Source organism: Balaenoptera physalus (genome assembly GCF_965194825.1).
Source record: "Balaenoptera physalus genome assembly, chromosome: 4".
Classification (NCBI taxonomy): domain Eukaryota; kingdom Metazoa; phylum Chordata; class Mammalia; order Artiodactyla; family Balaenopteridae; genus Balaenoptera; species Balaenoptera physalus.
Window position 1 is genome coordinate 80,807,807 of NC_138891.1, and position 18,345 is coordinate 80,826,151.

Consider the following 18,345-nt stretch of genomic DNA (forward strand, 5'->3'; position numbering starts at 1 on the left):
AGAGTCTGCCTGCCGATGCAGGGGACACGGGTTCGAGCCCTGGTCTGGGAGGATCCCACATGCCACGGAGCGGCTGGGCCCGTGAGCCACAATTGCTGAGCCTGCGCGTCTGGAGCCTGTGCTCTGCAACAAGAGAGGCCACGATAGTGAGAGGCCCACGCACCGCGATGAGGAGTGGCCCCCACTTGCCGCAACTGGAGAAAGCCCTCGCACAGAAGCGAAGACCCAACACAGCCATAAAATAAATAAATAAATAAATAAATAAATAAATAAACCCAAAAGTTAAAAAAAAAAAAAAAAGTGAGGCAATAAGTTTAAAAAAAAAAAAAAAAACCTATTAGAATAGCCAAACTCTGGAACACTGACAACATCAAATGCTGGTGAGGATATGAAGCAATAGACACTTGCATTCATTCCTGGTGGGAATGCAGAATGGTAATGTTACTTTGGAAGACTGGTAGTTTCTTATGAAACTAACATACTCTTACTATACCATCCAGCAATGACATAAGAGTTGAAAACTTTTGTCTACAAATACCTGCACACAGGTGTTTATAGCAACTGTGTTCATAATCATCAAAACATGGAAGCAACCAAGATGTCCTCAACAGGTGATGGAAAAATAAACTGTGGTACATCCAGAAAAAGAACATTATTCAGCGCTAAATAGAAATGAGCTATCAACTCATGAAAAGACATGGAGGAATCTTAAATGCATATTATTAAGTAAAAGAAGCCAATCCGAAAAAGCTACATATTGTATGATTCCAACTATACAACATTTTGGAAAAGGCAAAACTATGGAGATAGTTAAAAAGATCAATGGTTGCCAGGGGTTGAGGGTGGAGCATGGGGATCAACAGGCAGAGCACAGATTTTTAGGGGGGAAAATACTTTTTATGATACCATAATGGTGGACATATGTCATTATACATTTCCCCAAACCCATAGAATGTAAAACACCAAGTGTGAACCCTAAGGTAAAGAGGACTTTGGGTGATAATGTATCAATTTAGGTTCTTCAATTGTAACAAATGTACTGGGATGTTAATAGCCGGAGAGACTATGTGTATGCAGCAGGGAGGAAGTATATGGCAAATCTTTTATCTTCTGACCAATTTTGCTGTGAACCTAAACTGCTCTAAAAAACTGTTTATTAAAAAGGGGGTCAGGGGCTTCCCTCGTGGCGCAGTGGCTGAGAATCTGCCTGCCAATGCAGGGGACACAGTTTCGAGCTCTGGTCTGGGAAGATCCTACATGCCTCGGAGCAACTAAACCCGTGCGCCACAACTACTGAGCCTGCACTCTGGAGCCCGTGAGCCACAACTACTGACCCCAGACGCCTAGAGCCCATGCTCCACAAGAGAAGCCACAATGAGAAGTCCACGCACTGCAATGAAGAGTAGCCCCTGCTTGCCGCAACTAGAGAAGGCCTGCGTGCAGCAATGAAGACTCAACGCAGCCAAAAATAAATAAATAAATAAATAAATTTATTAAAAAAGGGGGGTGGTGGAGGACGAGTGGTGGGGTTTAGAAGCTGCCAGAAGCCAAACATAAAAAATGGAGTCACACTCTTTGTTACACAGGACCATATTTCTGTGAACAGTCTTTTTCAATCTGGATTTTTTTCTTTCTTTTTCTTGCCTGAATGCACTGGCAAAAGTCTCCAGTATAATGCTAAATACAAGTGTATTCATCTACTTGTCTTGTTCTCAATCTTAAGGAAATCATTCAGTCTTTCACCATTAAATATGATGTTAGCTGTTGTTCATAGATAATCTTTATCAAGTTAAAGAAGGTCCCTTTTAATCCTAGTTTGTTTTTATCATGAATGTTGGACTTTTGTCAAATGCGTTTTCAAACTAAACTTTAATTCCTTAAATAAGTTCCACTTGGTCATGGTTATAATCTTTATTCGTTGCTGGATTTGGTTACTAATATTTTGTTAAGGATTTTTGTGTATATACTCTTGAGGGATAGTGATCTGTAGTTTAGTTGTCTATCTTCATCTGGCTTTGGTATTAGGAAAATATTAATAGCCAGGGAAGCCATCTGGTCCTGGACTTTGTGAAAAGATTTTAATTAAATATTTAGTTTATCAATTTGTTATAGGGCTATAGGGATTTTCTATTTCTTCTTGAGCAAATTTTGGTAATTTGTATCTTTTTTTTTCCCCTTGGTCAGTCTTGCTAAAGGATTGTCTATTTTGTTGCTCTTTTCAAAGAACCAACTTCTGGTTTCATTGATTTTTCTCTTGATTTCATAGAGTGTCATTCTAATTCTATTATTTCCTTCTGCCTGCTTACTTTAGGTTTATTTTGCTCTTCATTTTCCAGTTTTTAAAGGTGGAAGCTTAGATTATTCATATGAGATCTTTCTTATTTTAATTTGACTACACTTCATAATTTTTTCTTTTTTTTTTTTCTGCACTGTGGCATGCGAGATCTTAGTTCCCTGACCAGGGATCGAACCTGCACCCCCTGCATTGGATGTGCGGAGTCTTAACCACTGGACCACCAGGGAAGTCCCTGCACCTCATAAATTTTAATATAATGTGCTTTCATTTCCATCCAGCTCAAAATATTTTAAATTTACCTTGTGATTACTCCTTGGTTTACTTATGAATGTGTTGTTTAATTTCCAAATATTTGTGATTTTCCCCCAATTTCTTTTTAGTTTAATTCCATTGAGGACAGAGAACATACTTTGTGAGATTTCAATCCTTTTAAATTTATTGAGACTTGTTTTATAGCCTTGCATATGGTCTAGCTTAGAGAATGTCCCCTGTGCACTTGAAAAGAATGAAAATCCTGCTATTGCTGGGTAGAGTGTTCTAGAGATGTTACTGTGTCATGTAGATTGATAAGTGTTCAAGTCTTCTATATCCTTGTTGATTTTCCCTCTAGTTGTTCTATCCATTATTAAAAGTGGAGTATTAAAGTCTCCAGCTACTGTAAAAGTCTCCGGCAACTGATTGAGTTGTCTATTTCTCCTCTCAATTCAAAGTGTTTGCTTCATGTATTTTGGAGCTCTGTTGTTAGATGCGTATGTTTCTAAATGTTGTATCTTCTTGGTGGATTGTCCCTTTTAACATTATAAAATGTCCTTCTTTGTCTTCTAGCACTTTTGTCTTAAAGTCTATTTTGCCTGATACTAGTATAGTCACTCAAGCTCTTTTTCTTACTGTTTGCACAGTATATCTTTGTCCATCTTTTTATGTTCAACTAATTTGTTCCTTTAAACCTAAAATATGTCTCTTGTAGACAGCATATAGTTGGATCCTTTTTAAAATACAGTTGGACAATCCCTACTGATTGGAATGTTTAATCCATTCATGTTTTAATGTTTTTATTGATATGGTTAGATTTAGATCTGCCATTTTGCTATTTGTTTTCTATATTATCTAATTCCTTTTTGACCTTGTTACTATTTTTTAAAGTTACTATCTTATTATTTGCTTTAGGGATTATACTATGCATCTTATCACAGTCTACTTCAGATCAGTACTAATTCCAGTAAAATGTAGAAACACTGTTCTAATACAGCTCCACTCCTCTCCCTTCTTTGTGCTATTATTGTCATTGTTCTAATACAGCTCCACTCCTCTCCCTTCTTTGTGCTATTATTGTCATTTATGTTATGCATATATGTTTAAAAACAACAATACAATGTTATTATTTTACACAACCATATGTATTTTAATAGGGTTAAATGGTTGTGTAAAATAATAATAAAAACAGTTAAGAAAAGAAAGTGGAAACAACAGATTCACAAACTCTTTCAGATTAACCTATGTATTTACCATTTCTAGTAATTTTCATTTCTTCCTGTGGAGCCAAGTAACTATTTGGTGTCATTTCATTGCTCCAATATAAGTCCATTCCTTCCTCCTCTTTTGTGCTATTAACATAACACATAGCTTTAAATGTTATATGTCCAACACTTCAATTTTATTATTATGTAACTTTTTTAGATCAGTTAAGAGAAGAAAATATGTATTTATACTGCCTTCAAGAATTACTTATATAATAATCTTTATCAATGCTCTTCATGTAGAATCAAGTTACCATATGATATCACTTCCTTTCAGCCTGAAGAACTTCCTTTAATGTTTTTGTAAGGTGGGTCTGCTAGCAATGAATTCTCTTCGTTCATCTGCCAACGTCTTTTGCCTTTAATTTTGTAGGATGGTTTGCTAGATATAGAATTACTGATTGACAGTTTATTCCTTTCAGCACTTAGTCATTCTACTGCCTTCTGGCTTCCACTGTTCTGATGAGAAGTCCGCTGTTAATTTTATTGGGTATTCCAGTATGAGTTGTTTTTTTCTTGTTGCTTTCATGATTTTTCTCTATCTTTCAACAGTGTAACTACTATATGTCTAAGTGTGAATCTGTTCATGTTTATTCTTCTTGGAGTTTGTTGAGATTCTTGGATGTGTAGATTAATGTTTTTCATCAAACTTGGGAAGTCTGTGGCCATAATTTCCTAAAATACTTTTTCTTCCCTTTTCTTTCTTTCCTCTCCATTATCTATGTGTTAGTATTCTTGATTGTGTCCCACAGATCTCTGAGGCTCTGTTCATTTGTCTTCATTTTAAAAAATTCTGTCCTTGATAAAAGATAATCTATATTGATCTATCTTCAAGATCACTGATTCTCTTATGCTCTCTCAAATCAGCTGTTGAGCGCCTCCTCTCCAGTGAATTTTTAATTTCCATTATTGTATTTATCAACTCCAGAATATTCATTTGATTCTTTTTTAAATAATTTCTATCTTTATTGATATTTTCTAGGTGAGTAATTGTCATCACACTTTTAATTCTTTTAAAATGGCTTGAAGTCTTTTGTCTGCTATGTCCAATAGATGGCCTCTGTCAGAGACATAACCAATGACTGCTTCTTTTTAAGTCTCCTGTTTTTGTATATTGTGTGACATTTTGTGTGTGTGTGTGTGTGTGTGTGTGTGTGTGTGACATTTTTGTTGTTTTTGAAAACCAGGCATTTTAGGTAATAAATTATAGCAACACTGGAGTTGGAACATCTCCCTACCCAGGGGCATGGCTGTGGTTCTTTGCTTATGTAGTGATTTGCCTGTACCAATTCTGTGGAGTCTTTGTTTTTTGTTGTTGTTGTTTTTGTAGAGTGCAGCCACAGAAGTCTCTACTCAGTTTTTATTTTTATGTTTGGCTTCCTAGGAATCATACCAGCTTGGTAGTCAGTCAATGATTTGTCAGAGGTTGTGATTACACATCTTAAGCCAGGAAGGCTGCTACCTTTTGCCAGTGGATCTGTCTGTGGCTTGAAGAATGCACTCAAGGTTTAGGCAGTTTATAAATCCTTTCTGGCTTTTACTTTCTGTGTTCATGAGGCCTCACAATTAACCAAAGATAAGCAGTTTGCTAGGGCCCTTACCAGTCTCTCCTGAGTGTGCTTACACATACAGGTAACTTTCTGGAGTTCTGGGGATTAGTAAGATCTTACTAAAGTCCTCTTTGGCTTTCTTGTTCCCTGGACATCCCTGGTAAGATTCTGCCTCATCTGCCAGTCTATTGCTTGCCCCAAACAACATCAAAGCCTCAGGTTAGCTGTGTGATACTGTCCTTCCTTAACTGTTTGCTATTGTTTTCAGCAACACCCTTAGGCATGGAATTTTCTGTGCTCTGCTCCATATCAAGTCAGTCACCTCAAACAGCAGAAGTGTTGTTCCTCCCAGCCTGCCCTGCCCTGCCCTGGTGGAACTTCTACATCATGGAGCTGGGTGTTAGGAGGTGGAACCAGCCCCAAGCTGAAACACTACAGACTACTCCCACTGTCCTTACTGAGATTCAGTAGAAATTCTTGAATAAATGCTTCTCAATTTGTTGTGTGCCTCTGGTCAATTCTCAGAATCTTTAAATGGTTGCTTTTGATAATTTTGTCCAGTTTTATTATTACTTTTGAGGGAGAGGATTTGCCAAGCTCCTTACTGAGGCATTCTAGATGTTGAATATACTTTTATGAATGTCCAGACCAATGCCAAATAATACTGGTGAGGGAAGACATCCTTACCTGAGTCTGACTTCAGGATAAATTAGTGTTATACCATTAATTTTTTAAAAATTAATTAATTTATTTATTTTTGGCTGTGTTGGGTCTTCGTTTCTGTGCGAGGGCTTTCTCTAGTTGTGGCAAGTGGGGGCCACTCTTCATCGCGGTGCGAGGGCCTCTCACTATCGCGGCCTCTCTTGTTGCGGAGCACAGGCTCCAGACGTGCAGGCTCAGTAGTTGTGGCTCACGGGCCTAGTTGCTCCGCGGCACGTGGGATCTTCCCAGACCAGGGCTCGAACCCGTGTCCCCTGCATTGGCAGGCAGATTCTCAACCACTGTGCCACCAGGGAAGCCCTATACCATTAATTTTAATGTTGGTTGCTGGTTTGAGATAAAAATATATATTGTATCAGATATATTTTTCTATTTTTATTTTACTAATATTTACATTCAATCAAGAAACCTTTATTCTACCCTGCTATATGTTAAACAATTGTGAAATAAAAGGCAAACACTTTCTCTGAATTCAAGTAAGTCATCTAGTAGGGAAGCAAAACAAGTAAACAGCTACAACATAGTGTTATAAATGCTTTGATAAAACTGTTTACAGTGAACTGTGAGAACACAGGGGAAAGGTACCTAAGATAGGAAAATGTGAGCTAGGAGAACCCTCTAGGGAAGCTGAAGCTGACAGATGAAGTGAAACTTGAAAGACAGGTTAAGTATAGAGCTGAATGAAATTAGTTGTGGGAGTTGGAAGGTGGATTCAAGCAAGAATTCTTGTAAAGCAAGAATATGCTGGGTTTGAGAAATCCAAGTAGATTATAAGTTTTGGGTAAGAGTGGTGCATGGAGGTCAGGTCAAGAATCGACACTAGAGTGATGGGAAACAATGGAAGAATCTGAAGCAGAAAAGTGTTAAAATCTTATTCATATTTCAAAAAAGTCAGATAACAGTAGAGGTGAAGCAAACCAAGATTAGAAACAGGGAATACCTGTAGTAGCAGTGGGAACAAAGAGCAGGTGAGAGAGTCCATATATATTTACGGAATAAGACTGATAGAACTAGGGCTTCCCTGGTGGCACAGTGGTTAAGAATCAGCCTGCCAATGCAGGGGACACAGGTTCAATCCCTGGTCTGGGAAGATCCCACATGACGGGGAGAAACTAAGCCCGTGTGCCACAACTACTGAGCCTGTGCTCTAGAGCCTGCGAGCCACAACTATTGAGCTCACGTGCCACAACTACAGATGCCCACACACCTAGAACCCATGCTCAACAAGAGAAGCCACCGCAATGAAGCCCGCTCACTGCAACTAGAGAAAGCCCGCGCACAGCAACGTAGACCCAACGCAGCCAAAAATAAATAAATAAAATAAATAAATTTTTTATAAAAAAAAAAGACTGATAGAACTAGAAGTCTGGAAAGGGGAAATAAAGGGCAGAACCACATCATTAACTGATTTCCAGTTTTGGAATTTAACAGATGACAGAGAACATGTAACAGGAGTAAATTTGCAAGTAGGGGCAGAAAGACAAGAGTTTGGTTCGGATATAGGCACTTTAGCCTACAGAATATCCATGTAAAAATGTTCACAAGTTAAAACAGGGCAAGTTCTAGCTGCTACAATGCTATTAATACCTATTTCTAGTTTTATATTTTTAAATGTTTTCATTAAAACGTTAAGCTCAAATTACGTATATGTGCGTTTGCCTGTGTGTGTATACATAGAGAAAGAAAGAGTGCACCCAAAATAAAAGAGAGCACAAGTGATAAAGCAAATGGGCTAAAATGTTAACAATAACTGGGAATTCCCTGGCGGTCCAGTGGTTAGGACTCTGTGCTTTCACTGCCGAGGATCCAGGTTCATTCCCTTATCGGGGAACTAAGATCCTGCAAGCCATGCAGCTGGGTGGGGGGGGGGTGGGGGGGGGTGGAGTTAAAAAAAATGTTAATAACTAATATCAGTACTAAAGGGTATTGCTCATGGTGTTCCTTGTATTTTATTTTTGCAACTTTCCATAAGCTTGAAGTTATTTCCAAATAAAAAGTAAAAAACTGTTATGTGCAGTGTATGTATGTTTTTGTATGTGAGAGAATGTACATGAATTAGTGAGTGTTTGCATGTATATGCAGTAAACTTCATTTACATTTCTGGAAATGTACTGGATTTGTACTGGAAATGTAACAAAAATGTTCAACACTTTTTTTTTGAAACATTCATTTTAAAGAGGGCATTATCTACCAGAGGCAGAGAGCTTTAAAATAAAATCCAATCTCTTACCATGAAAAATCTGGCTCCTTTCTACTTCACCTTACCAATCTCATCTCAAGCCATTCTTTCCCTTATTCACTATGTTCCAGTCATATCATCCTGCATTTGAGAAACCTTAGAGCCTTCACCCTTGACGTTCTCGCTGCCTAGGCTACTCTTCGTTGCAAGCCTTGCTCCTTCCCATTCTTCAGGTATCAGCTTAAATGTCACCTCCTTAGAAAGGTCTTCTCCAGTATGGTACTGGCACAAAAACAGAAATATAGATCAATGGAACAGGATAGAAAGCCCAGAGATAAACTCACACACATAGAGTGACCTTATCTTTGATAAAGGAGGCAAGAATATACAATGGAGAAAAGACAGCCTCTTCAATAAGTGGTGCTGGGGAAACTGGACAGCTACATGTAAAAGAATGAAATTAGAACACTCCCTAACACCATACACAAAAATAAACTCAAAATGGATTAAAGACCTAAATGTAAGGCCAGACACTATCAAACTCTTTGGGAAAAACATAGGCAGAACACTCCATGACATAAATCACAGCAAGATCCTTTTTGACCTACCTCCTAGAGAAATGGAAATAAAAACAAAAATAAACAAATAGGACCTAATGAAACTTAAAAGCTTTTGCACAGCAAAGGAAACCAAAAACAAGACGAAAAGACAACCCTCAGAATGGGAGAAAATATTTGCAAATGAATCATTGGATAAAGGATTAATCTCCAAAATATACAAGCAGCTCATGCAGCTCAATATCAAAAAAACAAACAACCCAATCCAAAAATGGGCAGAGACCTAAATAGACATCTCTCCAAAGAAGATATACAGATTGCCAACAAACACATGAAAGGATGCTCAACATCGCTAATCATTAGAGAAATGCAAATCAAAACTACAATGAGGTATCACCTCACACTGGTCAGAATGGCCATCATCAAAAAATCTACAAACAATAAATGCTGGAGAGGGTGTGGAGAAAAGGGAAACCTCTTGCACTGTTGGTGGGAATGTAAACTGATACAGCTACTATTGAGAATAGTATGGAGGTTCCTTAAAAAACTGAAAATAGAACAACCATACGACCCAGCAATCCCACTACTGGGCATATACCCTGAGAAAACCATAATTCAAAAAGAGTCATATACCACAATGTTCATTGCAGCTCTATTTACAATAGCCAGGACATGAAAGCAACCTAAGTGTCCATCGACAGATGAATGGATAAAGAAGATGTGGCACATATATACAATGGAATATTACTCAGCCATAAAAAGAAACGAAATTGAGTTATTTGTAGTGAGGTGGATGGACCCAGAGACTGTCATACAGAGTGAAGTAAGTCAGAAAGAGAAAAACAAATACCGTATGCTAACACATATGTATGGAATCTAAAAAAAAAAAAAAGGTTCTGAAGAACCTAGGGGCAGGACAGGAATAAAGACACAGACATAGAGAATGGACTTGAGGACACTGGGAGGGGAAGGGTAAGCTGGGATGAAGTGAGACAGTGGCATGGACATATATACACTACCAAATGTAAAATAGATAGCTAGTGGGAAGCAGCTGCATAGCACAGGGAGATCAGCTCGGTGCTTTGTGGCCACCTAGAGGGGTGGGATAGGGAGGGTGGGAGGGAGACGCAAGAGGGAGGAGATATGGGGATGTATGTATATGTATAGCTGATTCATTTTGTTATAGAGCAGAACTAACACACCATTGTAAAGCAATTATACTCCAATAAAGATGTTTAAAAAAAAAAAGAAGAAAGGTCTTCTCGATCACCCTGTCCACATTAGATCCCCCTGCCCCACCTATTTGTTACTTTCTATCTTAGCAACGTGTTTTTTCCCATCCACATTAGATGATAAAACTCAATGAAGGCAAAGACCTTATCTGTTTTGTTCAACAAGTACACCAAGGACCAAGCACAACGTTTTCCATACATTTTGCATGAATGTTGAATGAGATGTGATGAGAAGCCAACCAAAGAATTCAGTAGCCATGACATATAAGTCCTTACATATTTCCTAAACCATATTTGAGATTGAAAAATGTAAACAAAACAAAAATGTCTTACCTCCTGCAATGACAAAATGGCTTAGGGCATTTTTATTTCGGTACACATTTAGACCAGTGTTCACTGTACTGAGAAGAAGGGAGGAGGAGGAAAACATAATTTAAAGCATATCTCATTTACCTTCTTGACTGTAACTTTCACTAAAGTGATACATATTAGTTTAGAAGAGCCTACTATGTCAATCCCTGGTGCTAGTCTAGGCTCCTTCAGTGTGTTTCAGATTGCTAATATGCCAATAAGCAACAGAACGTAAAGAAGAGTTCTGCAGAATTCTTCTGACTTAGCAACCCTGTATCTATTTTGATATTAGCTGGCAGACCTTCATCCATGCATACAAAAGTACAACTGAACCAATCTTTTAGGTAAATAGATAACAGTTCTTAAGAAAAAGGTATCATGAATCACTTTTATATGGGCGTTCAAATTTTATAATTCCACTGCTCAAAATATGTGCTCCTAAAAGAATACCCAAGACCGTTCATCACAATTCAGAGAACTTACTTGAATATAGTTACAAACATGGCCGTTCTCCAACTCCAGCGCCAGCCGTACCGGATGAAGCCTCGTGTGGCAGCACGATGTGCAGATTGCTAAAGTTAATAAAGAGGCTGTGAGGTTCTGAGACACCTTGACACTTTCCCTACTTTAAAAATGTGGTGGAGGAATGTCAGCTAGGCATTAAGTAGGGAGACCTAAACACATAGAAACGATAGGAAAATGTCTAGAAATATCATTCTTTAAGTACTGAAACTTAAGTGAAAATGCCATGTACATCGTATTCTATCAGGAGGTGTAAAAGGAACTAAGAGATGCAGTGTCAAACAAGTAATCCATCAATTAAGTAGCAACTAAGAATCTATATAACAAACACTATGACAGACCTAAAATCAGTATTAGACATACTTTTTTTCAAGAAATTGTGGGGAAAAGAAAAACACAAAATAAAGAAGCAGCACAGAGTAAACTGTAAAGGGTAAGGATTAAAGTAATACAGATGTGCAGGAAAGGAGGAAAGGAAGAAAAAAAAAACTTAATCTTTACTGACCACCTTCTATGTAAAAATTGTTAACATATTACCTCATTTAATCTTTACATTTTCTTCAAGCAGGTGTTTTAGTTTTAACTAAAACATAGAGAGGAAGTTTTTCTCAGCCAATAAGGAATAAAGTCAGAACTGGAAGTTAGGTTGTCTGTTTCCACAACTCATTTTCACTAGACCACAATGAAGCAAGTCTGGCATAATATCATGAGGGTGAAGCCAAGATTTTTAAAGAATGTGACAGAATCCCTAAGTGTACTCTTAACTACTATATGATATTGGGCAAGTCAAAACCTCTCTGAAAGGTATATCAGTGCGAACTCATGGGTTTTAATAAATGGGTAGATAAATATAGAAATAGATATAGAAATGTGCATGAATGTGTATATAAGTCACACACACATACATACACATACACATTTCCTAACTCTGCCTAGAGCCTAGAAGCCATGATACCTCAGTAGCAGTGAGCATACCTAGCACTAGAACTTGGTTTTTAAATACCATTTTCAAAGAAACTATAGCTCCTTGGTGAAATGGGCTTATGCCAGGGCTGGTGCTTAAAAAGTAAAAGATGGACCAGAAACACCCTGCTGTGCCTTTTAGAAAGTAAAGGCGTGCTCAAAGAGTAATGGGGACATATCAAAAGGACACAGGAGCTAGTGTTAAGGGGCTCCAATGGTCCAAATCCAGGCCAATTTGAGTATCAAAATAAATGATGATAATGGATTATAAAACTACAGAATAAAATAAGAATCCATGAGCCCACACTGAATAAATAAATTATAAATAGACAAATAAATAAATAGAGGGAAAGTGAAAGCTCTTCCTTACAGCAGAATACTAACCAATAAATATAAATGGAATGATGGAATTAGAAAATGGCCATTTGGCAACCACCACAGTAATAACTGCTTTAGGCAAAAATCAGCATTGAATACTAAAACTAGAGGCTAGAAATTTGATGAAAAATAGGATACTGGCATAGTCTCAAAGTAGCTAATAAGTATTCATAAGACACTTATTAATTACAAAGAGAAAAAAACAGTAATTTTACAGCGGATAAACCTGGCAGGGACCATCTTAACCAAGTGACTAAAGTAAGCATAACCAGTTGAGGGACAAATAGATATCTTGTGCTTCTTATCCTTACTTACTGAGGAATACAACATCAGTTCTAGGGTATTCCTGCGAAAACACATAAGTGAAATCTAATCACAAGAAAACATCAAACATCCAAGCTGAGGGACATTCTATAAAATAAATGGACCATGGTCTTAAAAAATATCGTAGTCATGAAAGTCAAAGAACAACAGAAAAATTGTTCCAGATTAAAGGAGACTGACTAGAGAGGCATGACAGGCAAATGCAACACCTGATCCAGTATTAGATCCCGGACCAGAAAAAAAATTTTTTAATGAATTGTTTACTTTTAAAATAAATTATATTAGTGGGACAACTAGCAAAATTTAAATAAAGTCCATAGGTAAGATAACAGTACTCTGTAAGTGTTAATGTCTTGCTCTGCATAATAATATTGTGGTTATGTAAGAAAATGTCTTTGTTTTTAGGAAATGCATGCTGAAGCACTCATTGTGTCTATAACTTACTCCCAAGCAGTTCACAACAATATAATAGTATGCCTTATACAGAGAGAGAATAAGAAAGCAAATGTCGTAAAATTTTAACATTTGGAGAATCTGATTGAAAGGTATACAGGAATTCTTTGTATAGTCAGCCCTCTGTATCCTCAGATTTGGAACCTGAGGATGTGGAATCATGAATATGGGGGGTCTATGGTACTGTGCCTTTTTATACAAAAGACTTGAGCATTTTCAGGTTTTGGTATCCGCAGGAGTCCTTGGATCCCAATCCCCCTTGGATACTGTGGGACACTGGTACTACTTTTGCAACTTCTAAGTCTGACACAATTTCAAAAAAAAAGCCTCAAAAAACAAGTGGTGATCAGTTCTGAAGATAAGAAAAGTGGTCTGAGGAGGCTTGTGTATGCACTTTAGCATTAGTACTTCCATTGTTGTCAAGTACAGACTTTGTTTCCTAAACCTTCTCAACCCTACCACCTAACTAGATGACTAAGTGTAAAAGGAACAGCTAAATTGGCGTGCCCTCAAATACTATTAGAACACCAGTACATACCACTGCATCAAGCTGGTTGTGGTAAATTTCTGCTTGGCTCTGCTCAATATAGTGCTGTTTAGCATGAATAAAAGCTGGTATACCCCCATATGCCCAGCCAATGATGCCTGCTGAAATTGCCGCCTTGTAAATATCCTGAAGTTCTTTTGACGTTCTCTGCTGTTCACTAAAACATCAAAAAGACAGTGTTGTTTGGGATTAGTTTATGCATACTGCTCTCTTCAAAAGACAGTATGATCAGAATTATCCTAAATGCTAAAAGGGCTACTTTTCATGATGGGCAGAACCAGTTAAATCTTCTGATGAATTAAATAATTATATTATAAGTAGCTCAAATCTCAGCCAAAACTAATCTCTGTTTTCAGAAATTAAGCTAGTGGTTATTCTTGGGAAGGCAGTGACAGGGAAGGGGCACCAGGGGGAGATTCTGGGATGTTGTTAACAGTCTTGGGGCTGCATACACAGCTATGTTTGGTTTGTGAAAAGTCACTGACTGGTATACTTATGTACATTTTTCTAGGTGCATACTATACTCCAATAAAAAGGTTTTTTTTTAAGGTTATTTTATTTGATGACTATTACAGCTCTACTATATCCCTGTAAACAGAAAGAATTTGTGAACTGGATGTACAGATCAATATTTCCCTTTTTGAATTTTTAGATAACTTTTGGAAATTACACGAGCTTATGAGATTTTAGGACAACATAGGCCAGAATGAATTCCTAGATGTAAAAAAAAAAAACCAAAACTTTATCTTTCTGAGTATTTAATTTTTATGGCTCAGATGGGCCTGTACTATTAAAGACCATTGAATAAGAAAGCTCACTATGCAGTGGGCAACACAGACAAATCTAAAATAACAGGGAAAAACTACTATTTCATCCAATCTATTACTCTCAAAAGCATAAGAAACCAGAACCCATACTGGAGCTTCCAAGATGTCCTCTGGAAATTGCTCTAAGAAATAGCTAAGTTTGTAAGTGTAAGTTTGTAAGTGTTCAGTTACTATAAATAATGGCCCTCGTACATAAGTAAACTACTAAATGTTAATTTTTTACATTACTAACTTGCTTTCTTCAGAGGCTGTACAAGTGTTTAATTCTAATTGCCAATAACAACCACTACATTGTTGAAATCAGAATCAGTAAGTTTTTATAGTTCCTGCATATACAAGAGAGAAACCTAAATAAAATCTCTTAGGAAACTAATTCCTCTTTCAAGAGGAAAAACTGCTATAAGCTGAACTTTATATTTTATCTTTTATAATGAATAAGGACCAAAATCATTTACATAAAAACTGGTAGAACTCAGAAAAGAGTAAATGTAAAAGAGCTTAAGATTTAACAAGCCAGGAAATGCATATGCTTTCCTCTTTCTCATCCTCTGAAAAATTCCATGACATAGGTGATATTTTTCTTCATTTTATCGATAGACGCTCTAAGAAGTTACATGATTGGCCCTAAGAGCTAATGAACGGTGAACAAACAAGGCACAGTGGCGGAAAGGACCTGGCCTATAAGTAACAGCAATGGGGTTGTGGTTCTGGTTCTGTCATCCACTGCTAAGTGACCTGCAGCCAGAACACAACCGCTCTGAACCTAGGTTTCCTCACCCATGACATGGAAGGGAGAATGAAAGTCACACTAAATTATCTTCCAAATCTCTTTCAGCTCATCATTCTGTTGTTTATAAAGCTGATCAAAATAACACTTTCCTGTTGTGTACTACACAGGATCGTTCACAGGTATCTCAAATTTTGGAACGACCAATGAGAAGGGCGGCCTCGGTATCTTTAAAATGAGATGATGAAACTAAATAAAGTAATTAAATACAATTCCACCAGCTCCCCTGCCCTACCTCAGCAACATAATAAAACTTAAATGTTACTTTATCCACTTGATAACACAGTGTAGTATATGGTAAAGTACTTCATGAGAGGACTAACTTTTCACCAGTAAGTGATGAATTTTTTAAAAAATGATGAAATTAACTAATTATCCTGAGGTTTCCATTAAAGTTAGTTCAAAGGCTTATTTATTCTTTATTGTGAAACATCCTTATTTGTGAATCCAGCTAATATCTTTTCTTTTATAAACTGATGAGATAACAGTTGTTACTATTTTTTATATATTCCTTATTGGCAGAATAAAAATTTTACAACTCTCTGTTATCTCTCCAACCTCCACTTTTATGGCGAGGAGGAGGGCTGCTGTTCATGAAAATTTGGGATCAAGTGAAACATGAAAAAGAATACTGGAGTGGAGTCCTGCAGATGTTGGTTCTAGGATCACTAAGTAGCTTGGTTCAATTCTTCTAATCTGTAAAATCGGGGGATTACGCTAAAACTATAGTCCCTAAAACTCCTAAAAGCTCTGACTTTCAGTTAGTCTCACCCTTACCACCTGAAAACCGGTCTGTCAATCAACAGAACTACCAAATGGCAATGTTAGGATACAAACTTGGAATACAAATATTAGAACCCTAAGTCCCGTAAAAATAAATCCCACCACCCTGGGGTCCTTCGCCCTAGATGACCCAGGCAGCAGGTCACCTCCTTCGCAGCCCCTCCCCACAGACAGTAGGCACTTTTACTCTTTGACAAACAGCTCTCGGAGGCGGTCCCATCCGGATTCCGGGTATTGGGGTTCTGGGACGTAGGAAGGCAGCTTCTGGTCTTCCACAAGAGCCTTGGGATCGGCGGCCACAGCTTCGGCAGCAAAGACCCGAGGGAAAGGACTCAGCGCCCTGCAGAGGAAGCTCCGGGGCGCCGGCGGCCGCACCTCCATGGCCCTCTGCGAACCTGCCGACAGGCACTCGCTTGGGCGCTCAGGGAGCCAAGGCCTCCCGGAGGCGCCGTGGGAGAAGAAAGGGGATAACTGCAAGAAGGAGTGGACGAGTACCCGTACACTAGGCCCGAGCTAATTCGCGGCCGTACCCGCCGCCACGCCGCTTGACAGACCTGCCTTCAGCGCCGGGCCTCACTTTGGAGGACCTTCGACACACGAGACAGGAAGTCCCGCCCCAACGAGGGCAAAAGCCAAAAGAGGAGCAAGGGCGGAGCCGGAGCCGAACACACTTCCGGTTGGAGGCGGGACGGACCTCTGCGGTGCCGGGCCGGTCCGCCGGAAGTGAGGTGGCGGCGAGTAGACACGCTCAGCGCCCTGTGGCCCCGCCTCCGGCGTCCTCTGCCTGGCCTTCCTGCGCCAAGAAAAGGGGGGTGTTGGGCAGTTTGTAGGCGGTGAGACGTGTTTGCAAGGTAAAGTAGGTTAGCGTATTTAAAACGGCATAAACCCCATGTAGGTGAAGAAAGTGCAGTGTTCACTACAAGTGGAGTACGGAAAGGGGAAGGCAAATTTGCGCAAATACAAGCCCAGCTAACCCTGTCACGGACTCCCGGGCTGGGTGGGGTCCATTCTGGTTTTCGGAAAGGACCGAGGCATTGAAGAGGGGTCTTGGTGCCAGTTTCCCCGAGATTTCCAGAACACTTTTTAAAGAAATAGGCCCTGGGCTTCACCAGATGGGTTTTACTCCCCTTAGTTCGTATGCCTACTGTTTCTCGAAAGGCAGGACAATTTCTGGAATTTCTACCAGGCGTTTGCTTGATAGTCCAGCAATAATTTCCCGTCACTCAGTCTCCACTAACATGTGCTTCAAAGTATAGGTTTTATTAAAATGCACGCATTTAAAATATTCTCAAACTGGTTTGTGTAATTCACTTAATCTTTGCTAGCAACCAAATATAGTCACATGTTCTCTTTGCCAATCCCTACCCATCCTTGATTCCTTTCTAGGTGTAATTAGAAATCGTTACACTCTTTAGTAGGATACAGTAAATAGAGTTCTGGAATTTGATAGCTGGAATTCTATAGATAAGGCCCAGGAAGTGACTGATAAGAGTGACTAGCTGAGTCAGTCACGGCGCCAGGAAGATCTCTCTGGTGTCTGGGAGACAGGATTAGATTCAGTTCGCAATGTAACATTTACTATATTGCATCATGATTTCTTATTTGCTATGTGTCTCAGTAGACTAACTTTGAGGTCAGAGACCATTTATATTCATCTATTTCCAGTACCTATCATGGCTGGCACATAGGTTGTCCAATAAAGAATTCAGATCCCCTGACTCCTGGCTCTGGCTCCAGGTTGCTGCCTACCCCATACAGGCGGAGGTGGGCACCAGGATAAAGTCCCAAGGCCTGAAAGCCCAAGGAAATGGCTGTCCAGTCTGTCTGGTCTACATGTGGAAAATCTAAATGCTTAAGATGACCCCAGAATCATTCTGCGATGAGGAGAACTTTGAATTGGAGGGTGGGAGTGTTGGGCAGTTATTACTGAAATCATTTATATACAACTCAAATGTCCCCCCACTACCTTACAGATACAGATGAGGTTATGTTAACGGGCACATTTTGCTAACTCCGTAGCTGGCTTCTCATTTGGGTAACTAAGCCTCATTTGTAAGGTTCCCTTTGCCATCTGGTCGCTCAAGAAGTCCGCAGACCCTAGGCCCCGCTCACACTTTTGCTGCTATTCCATCTCAGCTCCTCAGACGACTGCTCTGTCAACCTCCCACTCTCCTGCTGCTCCAAGCCCCTGGGGCTTACCTTCCTTTACCACTATGAAAATACTCTCCCTGCTCTGTGGTCTGCCTTTTTGAAGGGTCTCAGAGCAACACTAAGCCAAAAGGTGTCACGTGGTGCACTCAGACCACCCTTTCACATTTAGCTCACTCCTCCCCAGGATGTGCGTTTGCCACCACAGTAG

General features: G+C 39.1%; 1 protein-coding gene and 1 long non-coding RNA gene across 2 annotated transcripts in view; both read right to left on the bottom strand.

Moving 5' to 3' along the window:
• The window catches only part of LOC309659891, a 10,650-nt gene extending 272 nt beyond the window's left edge, over positions 1-10,378 (bottom strand). The window contains exon 1 of the long non-coding RNA XR_014263027.1: positions 335-10,378. This is a non-coding gene — a long non-coding RNA (uncharacterized lncRNA). The remainder of the gene's footprint in view (positions 1-334) is intronic.
• Positions 1-16,637, bottom strand: part of TIMMDC1 (translocase of inner mitochondrial membrane domain containing 1) — a 25,172-nt gene extending 8,535 nt beyond the window's left edge. Inside the window, exons 1-4 of the mRNA XM_082460102.1 lie at positions 16,174-16,637; positions 13,581-13,746; positions 10,886-10,974; positions 10,385-10,452 (exon numbers count right to left, since the gene is read on the bottom strand). Of these exons, the coding sequence (XP_082316228.1) occupies positions 10,385-10,452; positions 10,886-10,974; positions 13,581-13,746; positions 16,174-16,367 (517 nt within the window). The 5' untranslated portion in view covers positions 16,368-16,637. The remainder of the gene's footprint in view (positions 1-10,384; positions 10,453-10,885; positions 10,975-13,580; positions 13,747-16,173) is intronic.
• Positions 16,638-18,345: the final 1,708 nt, after the last annotated feature.